Raw genomic sequence first — 23,078 nt, 5'->3', positions numbered from 1 at the left:
GAGAATTGCAGTTGAATTGGTATTCCAAAACCATAAACCATCATTGAACCAATGCAGTTATATATCACATTCCTAAAATTACAGAGAATACAACATGCATGAATGTTTTCTCTGCCAAGAGCAAATTAAAAATTCCATAGAAATATAAACATAGCCTAACCTACTACACAGACATAGTGTATTTTTAGTTAGAATTCAAATCAAAAAGAATCCGGTATATAAAAAACCCACAATAAAAAAAACATCCAAAATTTAAAATCAGTGTTCATTTATATCCTATACATGGTATATGTAGTAGGCTTATTTAAAAATAACACTGGATTAAAAAACAAATTATTTCATATAACACCAAGAGGGCATCTTAGTCAAAGACTTGAAACCAAATCAGAATACCTGTTCACAACAATCATTACATGACACACAAAATTTTTCTATGGACTGCTTTTTAAAATAGTTTGTCACTGAATCTGGAAAGGTCATGTAAAATCAAATACTGAATTTTTTAAAAACAGATACAAACAATAAAAGCACTAACATGAGACAAAAAAATCCATTTAAGGCAGATCTAAAAATCATAAAATAAAAAGAAACGAATCTAAAAGGTTTAAATATATGTGAATATATACTGTGAAAAATAGTAAGAGCACCAATTACCATATCTTTAATACTTAAAATGTAGTTGTTAAGCTAGTACCACTTGTGTTCGTTCTTAATTACCCTATGAACAGAAACCGGGACCAAAATAGAAATAAGAAAACGCAGTTCTACATGTATAATAATGTAAAAAGCAATTTATATAACACCACAAAATAATTCAGATCATAATTTGCTGCTGCAGACTTGTGTTACAGTTTCAAATAAGTCAATCATCTATAAATCTAAAGGCAGCCTTCACAACTTCTCTACAGCAGGACCTTTTACGATGGAGTAAACTTACTCACACAGACATGAATATATAAAATAGCTCTTCATTGATGATTTTATCGATTCATTATTGACAGTCATAGATTGTCATGAAGTACAGTAAATGCACCTCCCAAATCCTTCAGTACCTTCACACAGACATAAATATTAGAGATGCATGATACACTATACATGAACAAATAAAAGCAATGGGTTTGTGTCCTGCATCCAACCACATTTTTTCATCTAAAATCACATTTCTAACAAATTTTAAAACATGCAGTTTGAATTTCTGAGTTCAAAACACAAGAATTAAACCATTCATACAACTTACAACTTACCAGTGAAAAAAAAAAACATGAGATAAATTACATGTATTCAAACATGACACACAAAAAAGTAATTAACAAAGTAAACATTGACAACAAAATGAGTTTCACTTCTGTGAAAGTATAAGCACAAAAGTAAACATGAATTTGTAGAATCATTTCTCTAACCATTAACACTTCCTTCTCTTTGGTTCAAACATATATCAAATGAAAAATTGGGAATCTACATTGCAATGGCTAACAACATATCTCCAATGATATATTGCAAGAACTACTTCAGAAGCAGTTTTATATACTTGGGAGCCATCAAAGTTTTCGATTGGAATGATGATCACAATGCGACTCAATGTGAAAATGGATGATGTTTAAATGGGTTTTCTTTTTAATTGGTGGGAGTAAGTGAAAGTCTAAAATGTCTGGGAAGAATGATTTTGAAGTTTGTATAATAATAATCAAGATCCGGAACTTGATTGTTGTGTGGGAGAATTGTACAGGATGTCCATGGTGTGTTTCTTGCGTACAACTTTGACGCCTCCTGGGAGATTTTCTGTTAGTCCGTTCTTGAAAGACAATTGCACTTCCGATTTTCCAAACTGAGCTTTCAACCTGAAAAGGAAAAATCCACTATTCAGACTTAGAAAACTTGTTAGTTACAAATGCATGCATCATTTCTCTTTAACCTTCTTCACTTAATATATACATTATTTTGAGGCTATAACTATTTCATCATGAACGTAAACACTTCATTATTTTTTACATCAAATTTTTACACAGAGTACCAGTAATATGAAAGTTAACACTTACAATGGTGCTATGTGGATCTCCGGTAAGGTGTCTTTTATGTTTTTGATGACAAGGCAAGCTTTGGATACAAGTTCAATAGTGTGCTCACACACAAACACAAAGTCTCCTTTCTTACATGATCCGTCACCATTTTCATGCTGAGAAAAGTACAAATTTAAACAACATTACTTATTGAGTAAAAAAAGCAAAATATTTTGGGTATGCTTCATCATTCAAAGACCAGCTCATATAAATCAATTATATAGTTCATTCAAAATCAAAGCAAAATATGTGCTCTTTCTTGTCCATTTATTAAAGTACAGTAATACACAAGGATAAACAAAACTGGTCCATTAAGAATTAACTTGTTATAGCCTTCAATTAATAATGCCTTCAAAGACTATAAAGAATTCATTATAAGCCTGGTTGCTGGTACATATGTAGTCATGCACTGTGTTTCACTGTACATGTTTATACATGAGTAGAACAACTTCATAGTTGGATCAGTTTACACGTTACCTTCTGTACATGGAACACGATGATCTTGTCTGGGTGAGGGCTGACAGACATGGCCGAGATGTCGGTGATTGGGATCCGGTACTTGACCATCATGCTGTGGTGCTCCACCAGAACCAGGTTCTGTGAGCTCATCACCAGTAACTGTTCTACTGCCTGAAATAATACAATCAGTCACCAGTTACTATTTATAATAATATTTAAATTATCACCAGTACATGTACCTGTTCTACTGTCACACAGTGAAAATCAATCACCAGTGACTGTTCTACTGTCTGACATTTATAATTAATCACCAGTAACTGTTTTACTCTCTGACAGTGAAAATTCAATCTTTGGTAAATGATTTATTGTCTGACAGTGAAATTCAACCACCAGTAACTATTTTATTGTCTGACACTTAAAATCAGTTCAGTTTACCTTTCCATTAGCACGATGGATTTTCTGCACCACATCTGCAAACACAATATGGCTATCCTGGGGCATTTGGCTTTGTAACTTTTTCCATTTTGGATTGGCTAGTAGGTTTTGATAGTCTCCCTTGAAAGGCATTGGTACACTGTATAATGGAAACAAATATGCCAATATAGAAATAATGTATTGTTGTTACTGGTGGTAATTTTAAGTATGTACCACCAGCAAGTAATAATATACAATGTTATGAGCATTCTACACTGAAGCACATGTAGGTTTCCTGAGCATAAAAAATCATAAAACACTAAATTTCAACATAAAAGAGCACTTAGACTTAACATTAACAATTTAAGTTAAACAAAAAGTCAATGCAAAACACCACTGTAAAATTTCTTACGTTTTGGCGTAACCCTCCTTTTTATCTTTGAAGAGTTCACTTGCCATCAACTTTTCCTTCATTTTATATTTCTCGGCTTCACTAAATTTTCGTCTGTATTTCCGGCACTATAATGGTAACAACAACAAAACTAAAATTGATTGACACACCACATATAATTGATTTCAATTACCTTCGTTAAAGTATATAACTTAGGGTCAACTTAAGGTAATGAATCTTCATAACTTTATACCAAATAAACATGTTTTCTGTATTTAACTCATGCAAACAATTCCGGAGGTTAAAAAATGTAAATATAAGCATCAAATCATTATTTTAAACAATTTTTAATCTGATAACTACAAAGGTTTGTGCAAATAATTAACATGTATATCTTCCAAAAAGTAATGATTCAATGCTTAAAAGTATGGTAAAATTTGATGTTGCAGCAATTGTTTCATTTCATATATATGTAATTAACGTCTCCCAACGTAAACTCTTGCCAAATGATATCAATTCACCCTGCAAAAGAGCATGCGCAGTACCTTTATTTAGATATCATAAAAGAGTGAATTAAACCATGTGTAATATTTTGTATATCTTACCCTCCAGGCATGGTACATCACTTTCAGTTGGTCAGAAGCCGCCTGAAACCTCCGTGGACACGCTGGCCACTCAGGATCAATGGGGGACAGACTAGGGAGTTTGGCTTTTAAATCCAGCAGGAACTTCTTTCGCTGTTAAAAAGATTTGAAAGTGTGTTTGATAGTACATGTATATGTGCTTTTTCAACCAATGTACATGTACCGGTAACATATTGAGTGACTGATTTTGCAATTTTTGTAAGTGTTAAGAAAAATATGTTCTGTATTTCCACTTTTCTTCCTTAAATAAACAAGGAAAACATTCAAATGAATTATATAATGACCACATTGTGTGCTGAATAAGATTAAGTATCATCTATTTTCTATCCAATTTTATTTATTACTCTATTTTTTTCCCTTGCCATGGACATTCCATTAAAATTAACACATCTTAATTTTGTCTTCGCAATATCATCAAATTTCCAATCTGTCATAACAACATAATAAACAATTCTCACCAGAGCTACGACAAAGAATCGGGATATCTTGGGACCAGCAATTCTCCTAAATCTTGGCTGGTACTCCTTCCGTACTCTCCAACCCAGGTAGTGTTTTCTGATCACATTGGCAGACTCTATTTCAAGTTTCTCACGCTTCAATTTTCTAAGCAAAGCTCTTGCCTGCAAAAAAATGTGGAAAGAAAACCTTCAAACTACACACAAAAAACTTCATAACGTAACACAACCACCATAGGTGTAGATAATTTTGCAGTGTCGATTTTTGCAATTTCTACATGAAAATGCACTTGATTGCTTGAAATTAATATAGAATGAAGAATTGTGAAAAAATTTTATTCATAGTATATTGCAGTACCCGGTACATAGGGATAAGTTTTGCCATTCATGAAAATTTACCTTGACATATGTTTCCATTTTAAAATTGCAAGAAGAACTATTTAATGAAAACATTAATGTATATATTTAAGGGATATTTGTACTTGTACTGTAAACAAATGTCCTTTTTCAAAATAAGAAACTGCAAAAATGCTATCATAGCTAATCTGGATGTATGTAAACACGAAATACAACACGACCACATGTACATGTATCATCACATACCTTCCAACCCCTGGCAAAACACTGCAGCACAAGCGTGGCTGACTTGGTCTTCTTGTAGACTTTTTGTCCCTAATAAAAAAAAAAAGATATTGTTACAATTAACAAAATATGTAATTATATATTACTTCGTAGTCCATCTCTTGGGAAAATCATTCATGTACATGTACACAAAACATTCAAAATGAATTTTAAATTTGAAGACTTTTATTATAAAAAAAAAAACCAACACAATTAAAGGAAAAACCCTTAGACTCAATTAATATTCATTACCCCCATGTTTTATCAAAATATCATCGGTCAATGCAATAAATTTGTGACCCAACAGATCATGTGAAGAGCAGATTCTTTTCCTAAATATGAAATTCAAACAGCATATTATCTCTGACATTAGATTACCCAGTATTCTCTCTGATATTACCCAGTATCCTCTGAACCGAGCACTGATGATGATTTGGCTTCTTCTCATCAGGAGATAGAGAGTTTTCTGCTTCCAGCCTTTGTACACACTCTGGATTTTTGTTGCCAAAACATGCATGTGCTGTCTGCGCTTTTCCTCCATGTCGAACAACTGTAAAAAAAAATTAAAAGGAATTACTCATAATTGCTAAAGAAACAATAATTATTAAACATTTGTATATTAATTGATTAATACTCATGGTATCAATCAAATCAAATCAATCAATCAAATTTTTGAATTTGAAGGAAATTTAAAAACATGTTGGTAACTTTAATACCAAAAGGTGTAATGTAGTTTGTAAAGTTAAGAGAATAGATATTTCATTTGTTCAGCACATTCATGGATGGATTAAAACAAGATTAAAGTAAATATAAAATCTAATCTGTTAAATAGTATTGACTTACAGTTTTAGGATTTCGGATGAATAACTTGGTTTTGCCGAAGGCATATTCATCTTGTGGGACTCCTTGGACCTCCAGGAGAATCCTGACCCCCTCCTGGGGCTTCCCTCCCCACCGTGGCCAGGTGGGGCCTGCTAACATCTTGTAACGATACAGGAACTGGAAATACACCTGCCGGAAGGCATAGCCAGCTCGTTTCACCCGAACATTTTCCATAAGGCTGAAAAATAAAAATTAGATGTATTTCGGTAATAGTATTTTTCAGATTCTAGATCTTTATCCCACCAACGAAAAACCCCTTCCACCTTACCCTAAATATCGGACTTGGAATCTGACTAGATTTTCGTCAAAGTTGTCTGCTGCTTTTAAATTGTTTGGCTGAAAGAACAAACACATAGTTCAATAGACGGCTTGTGATTTAATTATAATTACTGCACATGTATGTAAGCCATGTTTTGGTAATCTGTACTATTATATTCCAGTCCAGCTTGACATTATCTTATACACTGTATACAATCAGGAACAAAAAGACAAACCTTGACGCATCTGATGTAGTTTGGATTCTTAGAGAGCAAATTCTTCATCAGTTCCGTTACAGATATCTGCATGTAACAAACATGAACGTATAAAAAGTTTAATCAAACAAAAACCCAACCAAAATATCAAAAACTAAAAACCTGAGTTCATGTGCTTGATTTTTTTGTGATGCAAAATCTAGAAGGCACTTGCAATGTATTTTGTGAGTGTGTTTTTATAGAGGTTGTAAGGATAGGCAAGGAGATTGTTACCTTAAATTGAGACCCTGCTGTGGCAGGTCTTTTCAAAGACTTCTGTGATGGATTTCCTGTTAAGATAAACAGAATATTACATTTACCGGTATTCAGATTCAATAGATATCCACATGAAGCATATTCTTTAATAGAGAGACAAAGGACATCCTCAGAAAACCACCGTTGGTCCCCATTTTTTGGCGAGGATGTATAAATATTTTGGGTTTACTCTGGGTCTGCTCTAGTAAACCCCGATTAAACCCCGAAAGTAAACCAAAGGTTTAGTCTCCCATACAAAAAAAAGTTACACTTAGTCATAACTTTTCTGTAACTAAAGTGTAATTTTTATGTACCTAAGATTTAGGCACATAAAAGTTATAACTTTTTTGTACCTAGATTGGACTTAAACTTTTTGCCCTATAACTAAAATGTACCTACATGGAACTTAGAAATTTCTTAGTATAACTAAAATGTACCTACATTGAACTTAGAAACTTTTCAGTATAACTAAAATGTACCTACATTGAACTTAGAAACTTTTCAGTATAACTGAAATGTACCTACATTGAACTTAGAAAATGTTCAGTATAACTGAAATGTACCTACATTGAACTTAGAAACTTTTCAGTATAACTAAAATGTACCTACATTGAACTTAGTCAATTTGTGAATGTGTTTGGACTTTGTCATTTTTACACTAAAAATTTAAGAGTATCTTATCCAAGAGGTTCAAGTCTAAGGTAGACTTTTATCACAATAAATCTAAAAACTAATATAAAATATCGTTATATCTTTGTTTTTTATAAAAATCACGATAAGTGGGGGGGGGGGGGGGGGGGGGGTAGATCGTAGGTTGATCACACACTGGGTAGTAAAATCACTAAGATTTGTTTGAAAACAATGACATAACCATTATAACGGGAATCCAGTCCATCAATTGCAACACAAACACCTGTCCAAAATTTTATTGTTTTTATAAGGCAGAAACAGGAAATCACTTTCCGCCTGAACGCACACACATCCCAGGTTAACAGTAAAGTGTCTAAAGAGGTCATGCTTAGTCGTGCTGTGATGACACTGATGTTTGTTTAAGATAAAAAGTTGATGTGTATGTTTTGACCAGCAGACATTTTTTATTTTGCTCCTGCAAGCATTATTTTGTTATCGGTCTCTTGAACATCATTAGACATATTACAATTTCGTTTAAACACTGTTAAATACTAAGGGGTAGCATCAACTTTATATTATCACTGAAAATTTTTCCAACTTTTCATGGCCTACCCCATGAAGAAAAGGAATAGAGTAGATTTTTAGAAATTGATTCAGAATTTTCCCACGACATCGAATGCATGCGAAGAAAGGGGGGGGGGGGGGGGGTTGGGAAGGGGTGGTAGCATTGTTTGTTATTATGAGATGGGTTCATCATATTTATTCACATATTTCATTAATAGACATGCTGTTAACAAAGAACAGTACTGCTATTTCCATCTGTATGTTATCCCAGTACAAGCCTATCTCTCATCGTAATTTATAACAGCACATAGCTATAAGGACTGTGTTATAAACTTTGGGAAACATGTTTTATTTAAATAAAGTGTTATAATTTTTGGTTTTACATATTCATCAATTGTAAAAATGCATTGGTATTTAAATTGATTTAGTTTTTAAAATTCCCTCAAATTATTCAAAATGGCGGCTCTTGAGACCGGAAATGCCCAGTTTTGATGATCGGTTAATAAACTAACAGGTTGTAAGGAAAGAAAATATTACTAAAATTTGTTTCAATTAAATGCAGAATTCTTAAGATAATATTAAGTAAATAATATTGTTTTTTAACCAAAATAAATTTTAAAGATTTATCCCGGTATTAATCGTGGCTGTATCGTGATTGGTCAAAATTTCAAACTTTGACTTTCGTGAATTCTGATTGGACAATTGCCATTCCGCCATCAAATTTTGAAATGGGCAAAGAAGACAGGAGTTGTTGTGAAGATTTTCCTGATTTTTTCAAGAAATATGCAGAATCACAGCGTGTTGTATGTAGTAATGAAACTGCAAGCAGTGGTTTCATAAAGATAGACATGCTTAAGACCTGGATGATATGGCTTTAGTTGTGGATGACCATTTCCATTCAGGGTAAGTCTGATGTACAAACAAGTCATTTTAAATAAATTATTTGTGTTTGCTTATCTCAATTTCTATATTATTGCTTTGCACTTAGAAATGAATTACATTTGGAATATTTCTAGAATTCTAATAAGAAGTGCATGATTTTATCATCTATATCAAAGTCTATGCAGCCATGTATATCTAGTGATGTACATTCTATATGTAATCAAATTATGGCCGACTCTTTTAAAAAGAGTATCATTGTATTGCAGAAAAAATCCCAACCAAGTCCGGCTAGCAGACTGTACACCAGATTGAAGATACATCATTAATACAAGATGAAAAAAGTAAGTGTGTGTGTTTATCAAGTAAAGATATACAGATTTTAAATTTTTAACCATATATTATGTATATCTTTTAGTAAATGAATTATTGTAAATCTGAGAATATAATGGCAACTGCATGCTGTATCAATGTTGACTTTTTTTTAGAGGGGGGGGGGGGGGGGTACTAGGTCAACAGAGAATTGAAAAGTTTTACTGATATTTAATAATAATTTGCCTTCTTTTAGATTAATGGAGGACGAGGATAATACCGTTCCCATAGAAATACATGCAGCCATGTAAACAGAAACCAGTTTTCACCTGCCAGGTGCTGGTCACATATATATTCAACTTGGTATGCTATATAATTTTCTGTTTTAAGTATAAGGTAGTTGTCAAGGATTTTAACAGTTACAATGAAAGTACATGTAGTAAGAAATTGCCATAATGAAACATTCTTTTTTATACATTTTAGGAAGTTCAACAGATTCAAGAAACAGATCCAGTTGTTTGCTGATAAATTACTGCAGGTCATTGGTATCATCTAGAACCAGGACTGTTTTAAAAATCATACTAGTATGTTTGGAACAAAATCATGCTAGTATATGTTAGGAATTTAACCTAAACATGCTTTAATTATGAAGGTTTTGGTCAAATTTTGGTTTACAAAATAATGTTTTTCAAACTTTCTATTCAAATTTAGCAAGAACATTAGACACACATGTAATCCCAAATGCTTTTATGTCAGATTATTGCTTTATTTAAAAAACTTGCATATAGGGTCTGTAATGATTTGAGATAATTATGTAAACAATAAAATGCTTTTTTGGTGACATATGCGGGATATGAATGTAGCGACATTGCAGAAAAAATACATTACCCGCATTAGCGAGTTATGTAAATTTTTTCTGCAATCATTGCTCCCTTCATTACCTGCATGAATCGTCAAAGAAAGTTATATTGTTTATATTTACATCTTTCTTTTAACAAATTAATAAATTGTTTGTAAAGAGTAAGTTAAATTTACTATATTATTTTTAATGTGCATCAGTACGTTAGCTAAAAGAAACAGCCAAATTGTCTTCAATGGGAATGTGAGTCTGCATTGATATCCTGATTATTTCAATGATTTTTCTAAGGTCATTATAGGTTTCGACCAATCGTTAAACAAGGCGTTAACTATAAGTTTCCATAAGAAATGGAGGAAAGCATACTCATTAGATGTAAATATAATTCAGTAAACATATTGATTAACATAAACATTGACTTGTGTTCTTCTGCTCACATGAACAGATATGATTTTAAATTCCTATTCAAGAGCAAAAACAATTTGATGAAAAGTTTATGTCAACATTAGGGACTTTTTTTTCATCAGTATAACACCTGTACATGTACCTGGGGGTTTTTTTTATCTGAAGTTTATGATACAGATAGATATTTTTTGCCTACATCTGTAATTTTTCTGTGTAACTTTTCTGTACCTAAATGATAACTTTTTTGTACCTACATCTATAACTTTTCTGTACCTAAACAATAACTTTTCTGTAAATTTATGTATAACTTTTCTGTACCTACATCTATAACTTTTCTGTACCTAAATGATAACTTTTCTGTAACTATATGTATAACTTTTCTGTACCTACATCTATAACTTTTCTGTACCTAAATGATAACTTTTCTGTAACTATATATGTATAACTTTTCTGTACCTACATCTATAACTTTTTTGTACCTAAATGATAACTTTTCTGTAACTATATGTATAACTTTTCTGTAACTATATGTATAACTTTTCTGTACCTACGTGTATAACTTTTCTGTACCTAAATGATAACTTTTCTGTAACTATACGTATAACTTTTCTGTACCTAAATGATAACTTTTCTGTAACTATATGTATAACTTTCCTGTACCTACATCTATAACTTTTCTGTACCTAAATGATAACTTTTCTATACCTATATGTATAACTTTTTTGTACCTAAATGATAACTTTTCTGTAACTTTAATTTGTAACTTTTTTGTACCTAAATGATAACTTTATTATAACTTTTTGATAACTTTTTTATACCTATTTATTTTTATGAAAAAAATAAATTGTCAATAGTTACACTCTAGTTATGACTTTTTTGTACTTAAGCAAAAAGTTACAATATAGGTATAACTTTTTGATGCTAATTTGGAACCATAATTGATCAGATGGTTCCAAATTGTGCTAACTTAGTTATGACTTTTTTGTAACTTTTTTAAGGGCTCATAGGTATAACTTTTTAGTGCTTTTTTTTTGTATGGGCTGGTTTACTTTCTGTTAGGTTGGGTCTGATCGGTACTATATCTTATTTAAATGCTGCTTACCCTTATGTATATCATGCTTTAATACAACTCAAAGGGTCACACAACAAATAGTCTGCATAATGATATATTACAATCAGAACCACAAAATGGATACAGAATTTTGGAGGCTTAATTACCTTCAGGAAAGAGTCCCTTCATGAGACAGTGTTTACATTGGTACATGGCTTGAGACAAATGACGGAACAGCAAGTCATTGTTCTTGTCCAAAAATCCATCTACTTTGTAGGTCACCTGTCAAAAAAATTAGCACTTATACCCATCACAATTCATAAAAAGTACCTAAAGTAAAATAGCATATCAAAGTAAAGAACAATAAAACTACCGTACTGTGTATGCAAATTATGCAAAGTCAAACATTAGATTTATTTTTAAGTAATCTGAACTTCTCCCCATTTATTAAGTGATTTTTTTTCTTCAGAAAACCCCTCCAGAAAAATGTCATTGTTTGACAATCTAACTTATTTGAAGCTGCAAAGAAAGTACATATTAGGAAACAAAAAAATGACATGTCAATTACATTTCCAGCATAATGCTTGAGTCGGAACGTGCCGTGACTGAGCGTCTTGTCATTCTGACACTTCTTGAGGGCCTTGCTCTCGTAGTGGGGGTGGTTCTGACATGCTTGGTTGAGTTTCTCAAGGAAGGTCAGGTCGGTGGCGTTCCCCGGCCTCAGGCATTCCTCGTCCAGCAGTGCCAGGATACCGACGTTAGACTGAAAACAGAATCCCACACAGACTACTTAGAATAGCAAACACACAGCAGCCAGGGCTCCTTTTTACAAATTAAACATCTTACAATAAAGTTATCTTGTGGATTGATCCTACATAAAATAATTCATATTCCAAATGCTCTCATATTTCTATCTATTTATTTTAATGGGTTTAAATTGAACTGACAGCAGATGAATATCATTGGGAATTAATAAATTTCGTACACTGCAATGATGTCACACTGAATTTGACGTAATTACTGTTGAAAGAACATTACTTAGCTCTTTTGCATAAATTTAGGAAAAAGAATACACTGTATATAGATATTAATTGGGTTAAAGCATGTAAAAAAAAAAGTAAATATTTTCACATCATAATTAGTGATGGTTGTGCCTGTTATCCAACAAGTTCTGCATTTTCATCACTCGCCTTAGCTAAGGATCTGAATATTACTCTTAACTTGTTCCTTAAAATCACATAACATCGCAAATCATGAAAGATCTTAAAAGTCTAAGTGCTGATGTACTAGAAAGAAGATCAAAGATGAAATGGGAAGTTGAAGATCAATGATAAAATATGATGAAAGAAGATAAAAGAAGAAATCATAAAGTTAACAATTTTTCGTAGATCATTAAAAGTATTTTTCAATTATGACAGTAGAATGTCTTCATATTTGTGGCAGCTATATATATATATAATGTTACTGCAGTTACTGTTTTGAAAATTGCCATCCATCAAAATGATAGGGATAAACAGAACACTTTAATATGATAAATAAATTTTAAAAAATAATTACAGTAGAATGCATGCTACTAGCTGACCATATCCAAAGTTAAAAAATATATCAATGAACACTTACAGTATGCAAATAACCTTCACATAGAAGAACAAAGCACATTTCAAAAAGTCTTTTCTTCAATTCAAAATACTCTTCCATTTTATGTTCTTAATGTTCTACTAACATAATATGTACATGTACTCTGTCTATTAATATACATGTACTGTGTAAAAGAAGACCATTGTACCATATTTTTAGCGTTTTGGTAAATTGCAAACAACAAAGGCAGTAAAACTCTACATAGACCCTGGTGATTACCAGAACATATAAAGCAATGGGATTCACAAGTCCAAAACTTCTTTGATTGCATTCTAAAACCAGCGAAAGCAACCCACCACAATAGAAACACCTGTTACAATTCATTTTGATTTCAAGGGTTTATCCCAAACCTCAAATGATACTTTATTCCCACTGTATTAGTAAGGTTGGGTAAGTATCTGGAATGTGTACCGATTTCTGATAGTGTTTATATACGTACAGTACAATGTTTTTGGTTATACAGAACAATGTTTGGTTAGGTCTTCTATTATAAAGTATATATTTATCACAGTTATAATACAAATTCACAGAGCAAATGTCTACTAGACAAATACAAGACACATTCAGATTAGACATTAGACAGGGTGCAGACTACAAACTTACACTGGTTTTAATGGGAGGCTGTAAAGAAACCATGCAAGGTCAAAAGAAGTAAACATGCAAATATATATATGAATACAAAGCAATTTGCAACTCAAAAAGTTTATAAATAAATTTCATGAAACTAGGTAGGTAAGAAAACCAACTTAACCTCTGGAAATAAAGATACACCTTCTTGTAGAAGTATTGTTTAAGAAAATAACAGTATGCAAGGGTTTAGAAAAAAATATAACTATCAATTTAATGGATTGGGCATAATTTTCATATGATTTTTTATATACCGTAAAACTCTGAGAGAAGTTACACTATACATAGACAATCATTAAAGTTTAGATACACAAACTGCCATTTCAATTCACTTAGCATTACATAACAGACTGCTTATGGACCACCAACAAATTAATTATGTTATTCAATTTTTTTGTGAAGAAAGGAAACAAAATTTTAAATATTCGAGGTGTGTTTTTGTCCCCAGAGACCGTTAATGATCTTTTTCATGCTTATTAAATATTTGTAAACAAAAAGTACATGACCTGAAACAAAATCACTTTGACATGCTGTAGTTATGAGTATAACACAAGTATCATATATCGCTAAAATTGTCAACTCAAGGTAATTTGAAACAGCATGTAAATTGGAAAAGCATTCACGCATAATGAAACTCAATCTATGTTGCATTCATTCATGCAAAATATATGGCCATGCATATTTAAATTGTGTTTAGTTTCCTTCATCGGAAATAACCTAGATTATCATTGTACCAGAAACTCACCTTTTCTATCAAATCACATATGACTGAATTGTTGAAATACTCTATGTGAATCCATTCAATACCCTGCAAAAAAAGATTATAAAAAGTCATAATAGGCTTTGCACATGTAATATATTGTGGAGTATCTGGAACATTCGAGATTGAAATGTTAAAGTAATCAACTTCCACCAAATGGTTGATATCTTTAAAACTACTTCTAACAAATGGCTAGATTTAGTGGCAATTCGTGATGTCAAAAATAGGAATATTTGTCATATGACATAAAGAACTACATGGAACTTTAAAGCATGTACACATAAAAGCCACATACAGTTTACAGATGAAACAAAAGTGTGAAGTTCGCCGTTATCAAAGAAAGATGTAGCTGATTATGTCCTACTCAGGAAATTCCTCATACATGTATCACAGAGTGCCCATGTACTGCTGTGTGAGATAAATCCTGACTAACACTAGTAGGGCCCTTGGGACTTACACAGTGACTACACAGTAGCCTACCTCCTTGATATACTACACAGAAGCCTACCCCCTTGATGTACTACACAGCAGCCTACCTCCTTGATGTACTACACAGCAGCCTACCTCCTTGATGTACTACACAGCAGCCTTACTCCTTGATGTACTACACTGCAGCCTACCTCCTTGATGTACTACACAGCAGCCTACCTCCTTGATGTATTACACAGCAGCCTACCTCATTGATGAACTACACAGCAGCCTAACTCCTTCATGTACTACACTGCAGCCTACCTCCTTCATGTACTACACAGCAGCCTAACTCCTTCGTGTACTACACAGCAGCCTAAATCCTTCATGTAATACACAGCAGCCTACCTCCTTGATGTACTCCTCCTGTTCCTCCTTCAAGGTCAGTTCAATGAAGATCTGCTGGAGCTTCTCGTTGCAGTAGTTGATGATGAACTGTTCAAAGCTGTTTTGCTACAAACAAAAGGTACATTATGTGAGAATTTGCCTATCTTTTCAGCATTAGTTGTCTTGAAAACTAGGGGTGGGGTTGGGAGGGGCTGGGGTTGGGAGGGGGCACGTACCTCAAACACTTCAAATCCATAGATGTCAAGGACACCCATGACCTCTGTCCTTGACCCAGATGTCACTTTGATGCTGTCATTAATTCTGGCAACCAGCCAAGAAAACATTCTGCTGTACAGAGCTTTACACAAGGCATCTCTTGCATACATCCCCTGTAAAGAAAAATCAGAACTGTTTCTAATAATGAAACAAATAATTTCATAGGGTGGTTAAGTTTTCTTTTATGGTTTAACATTGTTTTTTGTTTTTTTATTTAGATGTGAAAAGCAATTATACTCACATCATTGACACTCAGATCTCTTTTGACCTTTTCACCTCTAACCTCCACTGACCTCTGTGTCAAGGCCAGGCTCAGATTAGCTGATGAACATCCAAGTAAAGCTGCAGCATCATCTAGTGCTATAATTAAATATAATTTCATTACTGAAGTATCAGATGTTATCCTGAGGTGTGCGAGATGTTAAACTGAGATGTGTGAGATGTTAAACTGAGATGTTTCAGATGTTAACCTGAGGTGTTTACAAGTTAACCTGAGGTTTTTTAAAACTTCATATAAGGTGTGTCAGTTACTCTTAAGGTGGGTTATAAATTTACCTGAGGTGTTGCTCAAATCACAGCCATCCGTCCCATCATCATTACTTCTGTGGGAGAATTCAATGTTCCCAAGCTTCAGAATACTTCCAATGAGTTGAAATAATGATGTCACTTCATCCGACGTAAACCCTATTACCTCCATACCATGCTGAATTAAATCAAATATATCTCTTTAAATCATGCTGAATTTATCCTCTACGTTATAACTTTAAATAGCACACAGGATTGACTTTATGATATGCAAAAAAAAGAAAATTCAATCTTTTGTTGTTGAGAAGATAATATTGATCCAGCATGATGTATTTTTATCAATTATAGTCTCCAGTTACTGTAAAACATGTTTATAGCAAACACGCTTATAATAAATTGACGCTTATAATGAAATGATTTTTATTTCACATGGGTTTTTAACATATTGTGAAGCTAATAGATATAACAAATTGCATTTATAATGAAGCAGGTATTTCTGTTAAAAGAGTGTTTTACTGTACAGTGTAGGCAGCAGACGACTAAAGATTAAAAGCTCATTGATTCTTAAGATTAAAGAAAAATGAACTTTGAATTAAGACTGGACAGACAATATGAAATTTTGTTTTTCTTTCACTGACCATCACTATATCGAAGTTCTCCTGGTCGTTCATGGTGGCTACATCTCCTGTACCACTACTTTTTAGAATGTTGTAATCATTTATCTCCCTTGTTAACTTCAGCGACTCTGCAAATAAAAATATTGGGCATAAGTACGTACAAAAACTACCATGCTCATGTGTAGTCAACAAGAGGCCCATGGGCAACATCACTCACCTGAACCTTAATTCAGTTCTGGTGAGCTAATAAGCACAATCACAAACATAAATGTTACCTAATGTGCTTAGTTTGGCTCCCTGCAACAGCTGGTAAAATATGTGAAAATTCCGCTCCCCTGCCATCTGCACTGCTACTCGGGACTGCAATAATATACATGTATTATGTTATTAAACTTTTGAGCAGTGTTTTTTTATAAAAATTAATGCTAAAAAGTTTTCACTTGTGGTTGGAGGATGGGAGATATGGTAAAATTGTCAGCAACACACATACCTTCTCTAGTAAATCTGTAAAAGAATATAAAAAAAAAACAACTTGTTAGTGAAAATAATCATATGTTTCTTTTTTTTTTCAAGTACCTCAATTGTTTTTATAATTGCAGGAAAACTTAAGTATCGGAAATTTAACAACTTTTTTTAATTGCAAAAAAACTTAAGTATCCAGAATTTAATTGTCGAGTGCTTACAATTTGTTATGACTCCGCCAATCGGATCCCCTTTAAAATCAAACTCTATATCCATGTACTTTCCCTGTTAATAGAAGGTTCTTATACAGTTGAAACTATTCGCAATATCCATAAATATAACAATGATATATATTATATAAATAGTGCCTGTTTGAAAATGACATTCTGAGAAAACCATTGTCAACGGACGTTGATAGACATATGATAGATGTATATTAATATATCAACTTATCATTATCAAACAAGAAAGAGATAAAGAAAACAGTCTTGAAGGGCATGTATCAACATTTTAACTTTTTCATATTGACTTTGCTTATCAGTGCATGGTGTCCTAAATCTTTCAATGTGAATCAATTAAATGTCAAACTGTTTCTAGTTTTTGAAAGTTAGTAAATTGTACAAAATAATTTGTCCTGCTTACAAATCTTGAGGAGTTGTCATTCTTGTTGGTCTTGGCATTTCCAAATGCTGAAACGAAAAGTTAACTCTAGAAATGAGAAAATTCTACCATTAATAATCATGCCTCCAGTCATATTGTTGTATATTGATCATATATGACCCACAATTATATTAATCAATTAAGCCTGATGATTCACATGGAATCATCTCATCTTCCCTAATGAACAGCTATTTAACAAACTCCTACCTACTCTAATTTTTGAGTACCTATTCCCTGGAGAGCTGTTATTGATAATTAGCCAATCATCAAAGAGATATGTGACCTTTACACTGATCTAAAGTGCAGCATTACCCATAATGCATCAGGTTACCTTCAAGAACTGGATTGGACTGTAGCAGCTGCTCTTTGACAGTGTCAATGTTTTCTCCTTTCCCGGAAACCTCCGCCACATACTGCATTATTACCTTAGAGGCCTCTGGAAATTGAAGCAAAGATGATATTTAAATTGCAAGCCTAATACCCATATTAGATATGATATTCATAAGATTATGTAACAGTAATTTATCAAAGAAATTTTATTGAAAGATGCAGTTCACCAATTACACAATCATTAAACTTGTTAAAACCACTGAAACTTGACTAACCTGTTTTGCCTGCTCCACTTTCTCCCGAGATAATAATACATTGGTCCAAATGCCTGTCACGCATTGATCTATACGCTTCATCGGTAATAGCATATCTAGGAGAAATAAATACAAAATATTGAACTAAATATATATATTTTTAATAATATGATATTCTTTGTCTTCTTTTGATGGCCAAGTAACCTTGGAATTTGGTCCCCCTTTATAATATTTGCAGGTACACATAAGCAGTACGTACATGTGGGGAGGGAGCTCATATATGTTCCTGGATCGGTACTCCTCGATGATGCTTGGGGTGTACAGAGGGGTGGTCTTGTATGGGTTGACAGAGACTACCACGGTCCCTATGTAAGTCTGAAAGAGGTATGAAATCAGATTAGTGACCAAAAAGACCAATAAAAATCTTTGGAAGATATACAACCAAAAACTTGTGCAAAAAAAATGGTTTTTTTTAACTATAAGTTTAACTATACATTTGAATCATTAAAGTTTGTGGAGTCTCAATTTTCATGAATTTTAATTTGTCCAGTGTCCACTAATTTTAACATCCCCATAAATGAATCACTGGTAGTCTTCATTCAGAAAACGTACTAGCATAATTAAATGCCATAACATTACATCCCTATGAACCTTTAAATAACTAACCATCTACAAAAATCCAGCCCCCTATTTTAAATGAATCCACATTATACTAAAAAATTATCGACACAAAATTTAACCTAGCTACCAAAAAAAATTTATCAACATTACTTTGAACTAATATGGCATTGATAACTTACATAGATCTGGTTGTGTTGGTATCGTAGCTTGAGGTTCTCAATAAAGGCATCCTCAGAGACCGGGTCCAGGAGAACGGCATCACTGACCCCCACATTGTTCTCCAGAATGGCCAGGGATCCCTGGTGTAGCGCCATGCTGACTGGAGACCCTTAATAGCTGTCACACTGCAGGCTCACTCTGCAAGAATAGACGCAAATACTTCAAAGCAGAGGAATTAAGACTTCGAATTCCACAAAAAGACTTCCTGGTTTACATAAAAAAACAGGCCTCTTGTGTTATGAAGTTCCTTCCTATTAGGTTTTATGTAGACACACTTCACTTTCTATTTAATGTCTTATTTCCCAAACACAGCCAGCCTGTTGGCATATTACATGCTACAATAATTTTGATATAACCTCTGATAAAAGGAGCTTAAATATCATATCAGTTTACCCAACAGTTTAGTAATAAAAAGACTGCTGCTGCGAAATAAGGAATCGTTATCTTGATGATGAACAGTTCTTAAAGGACTTGACAGTGCCGCATCCTAATGTAAACAATCCCTTTACTGACTCATCCACTTCAAATGACACAATCCTAAGAATTAATCAACTCTGCAAGTACTGCCAACAATATGTTTGTAAAATTCAAGTAACCAGATGTTAAATCAATTAAAATTCATTCACAAAACATAAAACAACTGTGGCAGTATTTCCTTTTTTTCTGTATAGTGAACTTAAAATACATGCACACAGATGCAACTGCATTCAAGAACATTAAAGCCAACTCAATCTCTGTTACAAATTACTTTTCTGAATAAAAAATGTGGAAATTTTTCTAAGAATACAGAAAGGAACCAGTATTCCAAGTATACAATCAATTTTGAGCTAGAGAGTATGTATTTTTCCATAAATTAACAAATTAATGTTGATTTAAAGCACTAAAAAATGCATCAAATTTTAAAAATCCAAGACCGGATCTTTATGTACATTGACAGTGAAGAAAATATACTTTCCAAACATGAACATCTGGGGATTACCTGGTGAGACGAGTACATCAGCTAATCGTAGACTGTTTTTAAAAAACACAGAAATCACGTCCAGTTCAAAGTCACATGCCTCTGATGCTAAGTGGCAGAAAAATGTCTCGTGTATTAAGAATGAGCTCAAGAGGTCAAAACATGAAACTGCCAGATCATCAAATACACACAACGCACTTCAAGTTTAATAAAACTATGTAACTTATATAATACACTGAGCGAGGAATTAAGTCATGAACTTCATACCACTTTCTAATAATTCCCTTCTAAATTGCATCTATTTTTACATGCTTGCAATTCGGCTTTATCTATGTGTATCACGCCCTTCATTCCAGATTGACTGAAAGAAGCATTCCATTAAATAAAAACTCGCACTAAAATTCACCTCAAAAGAATTCAGTCATATCGTAAAATTTGCAGCATTGGTGAAAATCTTAGTTTGAAAGAAATAACAGAAAAAATGAATCCATCCTCTATTAATATTAGTTTACAATTCATAGCAGGTATACGATACTGGTACCTGTTCTGTGCAAACTCTGCCAGTACTGTACACGAAAGAAATCAATTCCTGTCTAGATGTTCCACCAATGCCACACCCTTTATCAGTAAGATTCAATAATCCATAGTCAGTACTATAGTGTTACATTCAATATCTCATTCACAGATTACTTGATTTTTTTCTCCTTCTTTGGAATTCGAACTTATATTAGAAGTAATTACATGTAGAATAATATCATCAGCTGGCCGCGGGCTGACTCCAGCATAATTAATCCTTACCGGTAACTATAATCCCGTGACAATTATTATTGTATTATTAATGTCACCCCATAATTAGACTGGAGGACTGTATCAGCAAAAAGACAAAGTAAAATAATTGTCAGTGATGCTATATGATGCAAGAATCAGAAGACATATGGAACGTCATACCAGTAAATCAATACCTCAAGGTGGAAAAGAATTCAATGCTGAGTCTCACACACCTTGTACACAAATATTTTTTATCAAAAAAAAGAATTAAGAGGATTAAAAATATTGCCATTTTGTGTGTGTGAGAGAGAGAGAGAGAGACAGAGAGAGAGAGAGAGACAGACAGACAGACAGACACACGTACATGAATAGCCTTTTTGACACTTGTGTTGAGATAACTTTTCAGCGTACAATGTTTAACTTTTCTTCTTTCCTCATCCCTTTATTTTATTTCAGCAAATTCCTCATTCTAACATAAGTACTTTATTCTACTTTTAAATCAAGAGAACACAAAAGCATGAGTACTGGTAGTGAGCAAAGACTTACATTTGATGACGTACAGATTATAGTACCTACATTTGTATACTCATGCATAAAACAAAAGGATTATTATAAAAGTAAAAGAAAACATACTGTTTAAACATATCTTTTCTCTGACCGTAAATATGTCTAATGGCCAAAAAATCTGAGATTATGAGCCCCTTTTGCTGAACCCCGATATACTAACCCCATTAAAGTATATCTTGACCATCATGGTATGGATTGTAAGAAAAGATTCTATTCTATTGGTTGTTAAAATAAGACAGCTCTGTTTTAAATTTGTTCTGTTAAAACATTCTGCTCACAAAAATTAACACACATTTTCTGACTATGACCTTCGCTGATGTCCCAATTAAGATCAGTGAGATTTAGAGCTAGGGGACATGTTTATTTGTACTACTCATTTTATGTTCCATACCGACGGTACAATTTGGTTGACAGAGGAAATTTGCAGAAAAATTCACATCCTGGGAAACCCTGAATCTCCAAACTGAATTTTTTCCAGTTCTAGTACACTGTATAATATATGTAACATTCATCAAGAAAATACTTATAGAGTTATATGTAATGCCGAATCAACATGAATTACTTCATCGTAATCACATGCAAGTACAATTACTTCCAGGTTTAATTTACTAATGGATACAATTTCATACTGGCCAATTCAAACTACCATACATGATAGAACAAATATACGCAGTTAAAATTTCACTGAATTTAATTAATTTGAAAAAATTTACACACGTTACAAAAATTGAACAATAATCAAATTAAAATTTTTCTGAACACCCATACTCACCCTAAAGAAATCCTGAATAAAATTTAGCTAGTTTTATCAGCCTCAGATTCCTGAGGCTTCCAAACAGAAAACAAGGAGATATATCAGATAGTATTTTGTCTGGCTCGGAAAAGTTGGGATGTGGTGTACATTGTATCACACACCAAGATAAAGTGTTTTTCACTTCAGGCCATTAACTTCACTTAAAACCATTATGATGTTATTTATACTTTGCAGCTAGATATACACATGACATCTCAGAGAAAAAAGAATCTGTAAAACAAAAACAGAATCTAGTTTTGTCCAGAAAAAGCACGCTGTATATCTCCATCATAGTCCATTACACGACAGCCTCAAAAACAGCCGCATTATCCGTAGGAGTTACAAAGTCTTTGAAAAAAAAAAATGAAAATAAACACGTTTGACGTCAAATCAAGCGCTGCTGTAACTCAATCTTGATCGAGTGAGAAATCAAGGTTATTAAAGAGCTCTGAAAGAACTAAAAATAACTCTTTATTTTTATCCATGAAAGTCTGTTACATTTCTATTATTAATTTCCAAAACATTTAAACACGGGGGGCAAAAAAAAAAAATTAATGGTGTATGTACAGTTGTTAGAAATCATCTGTTAAAAGTAAACAACTCATTGTTCCATGCTTATACAGCTAAAATACAGGTATTAACCTGTAGATCGGGCCTTTTAGGTTTAAAGGACAACTTCTGATCTGTGCATTTTACAGTGACAAAATACCTCTGACACTGATAAAACATAAGAGCATTAAACTGCATCAAGAACACCTCAAAGGGAAGTTCATAATGCAGATCCTTACATGCTTTGAGCCGATATTGCACAACACAATCAC

The 23,078-nt window shown here is 33.0% G+C and overlaps 1 protein-coding gene and 1 long non-coding RNA gene across 2 annotated transcripts; one reads left to right on the top strand and one right to left on the bottom strand.

Annotated features, from left to right (window-relative positions):
* LOC128180158 (unconventional myosin-Ia-like) lies at positions 1 to 22,771 on the bottom strand. The gene is made up of 31 exons (XM_052848049.1): positions 22,237 to 22,771; positions 19,132 to 19,309; positions 18,591 to 18,706; positions 18,353 to 18,447; positions 18,079 to 18,183; positions 17,730 to 17,776; positions 17,309 to 17,372; positions 17,116 to 17,129; positions 16,901 to 16,985; positions 16,647 to 16,753; positions 16,039 to 16,186; positions 15,725 to 15,843; positions 15,444 to 15,596; positions 15,229 to 15,333; positions 14,398 to 14,460; positions 13,629 to 13,646; positions 11,956 to 12,150; positions 11,555 to 11,669; positions 6,670 to 6,725; positions 6,418 to 6,483; positions 6,192 to 6,259; positions 5,885 to 6,101; positions 5,442 to 5,591; positions 5,024 to 5,092; positions 4,424 to 4,585; positions 3,927 to 4,058; positions 3,343 to 3,449; positions 2,952 to 3,090; positions 2,535 to 2,687; positions 2,037 to 2,173; positions 1 to 1,838 (listed from the first exon to the last, which is right to left on the bottom strand). Exons 2-31 carry the CDS (start codon positions 19,264 to 19,266, stop codon positions 1,685 to 1,687), a joined length of 3,294 nt encoding a protein of 1,097 aa, XP_052704009.1. The 5' UTR covers positions 19,267 to 19,309; positions 22,237 to 22,771; the 3' UTR covers positions 1 to 1,684.
* LOC128180170 (uncharacterized) lies at positions 8,259 to 9,697 on the top strand. The gene is made up of 4 exons (XR_008243199.1): positions 8,259 to 8,787; positions 9,033 to 9,107; positions 9,332 to 9,438; positions 9,559 to 9,697. It is a non-coding gene; the product is annotated as an uncharacterized LOC128180170 (long non-coding RNA).
* Positions 22,772 to 23,078: the final 307 nt, after the last annotated feature.

The sequence above is a fragment of the Crassostrea angulata genome, chromosome 1 (genome assembly GCF_025612915.1).
Source record: "Crassostrea angulata isolate pt1a10 chromosome 1, ASM2561291v2, whole genome shotgun sequence".
NCBI classification, from domain to species: Eukaryota; Metazoa; Mollusca; class Bivalvia; order Ostreida; family Ostreidae; genus Magallana; species Magallana angulata.
Note: the sequence above shows the minus strand (reverse complement) of the source record. Positions and strands in the feature narration are given on the sequence as shown.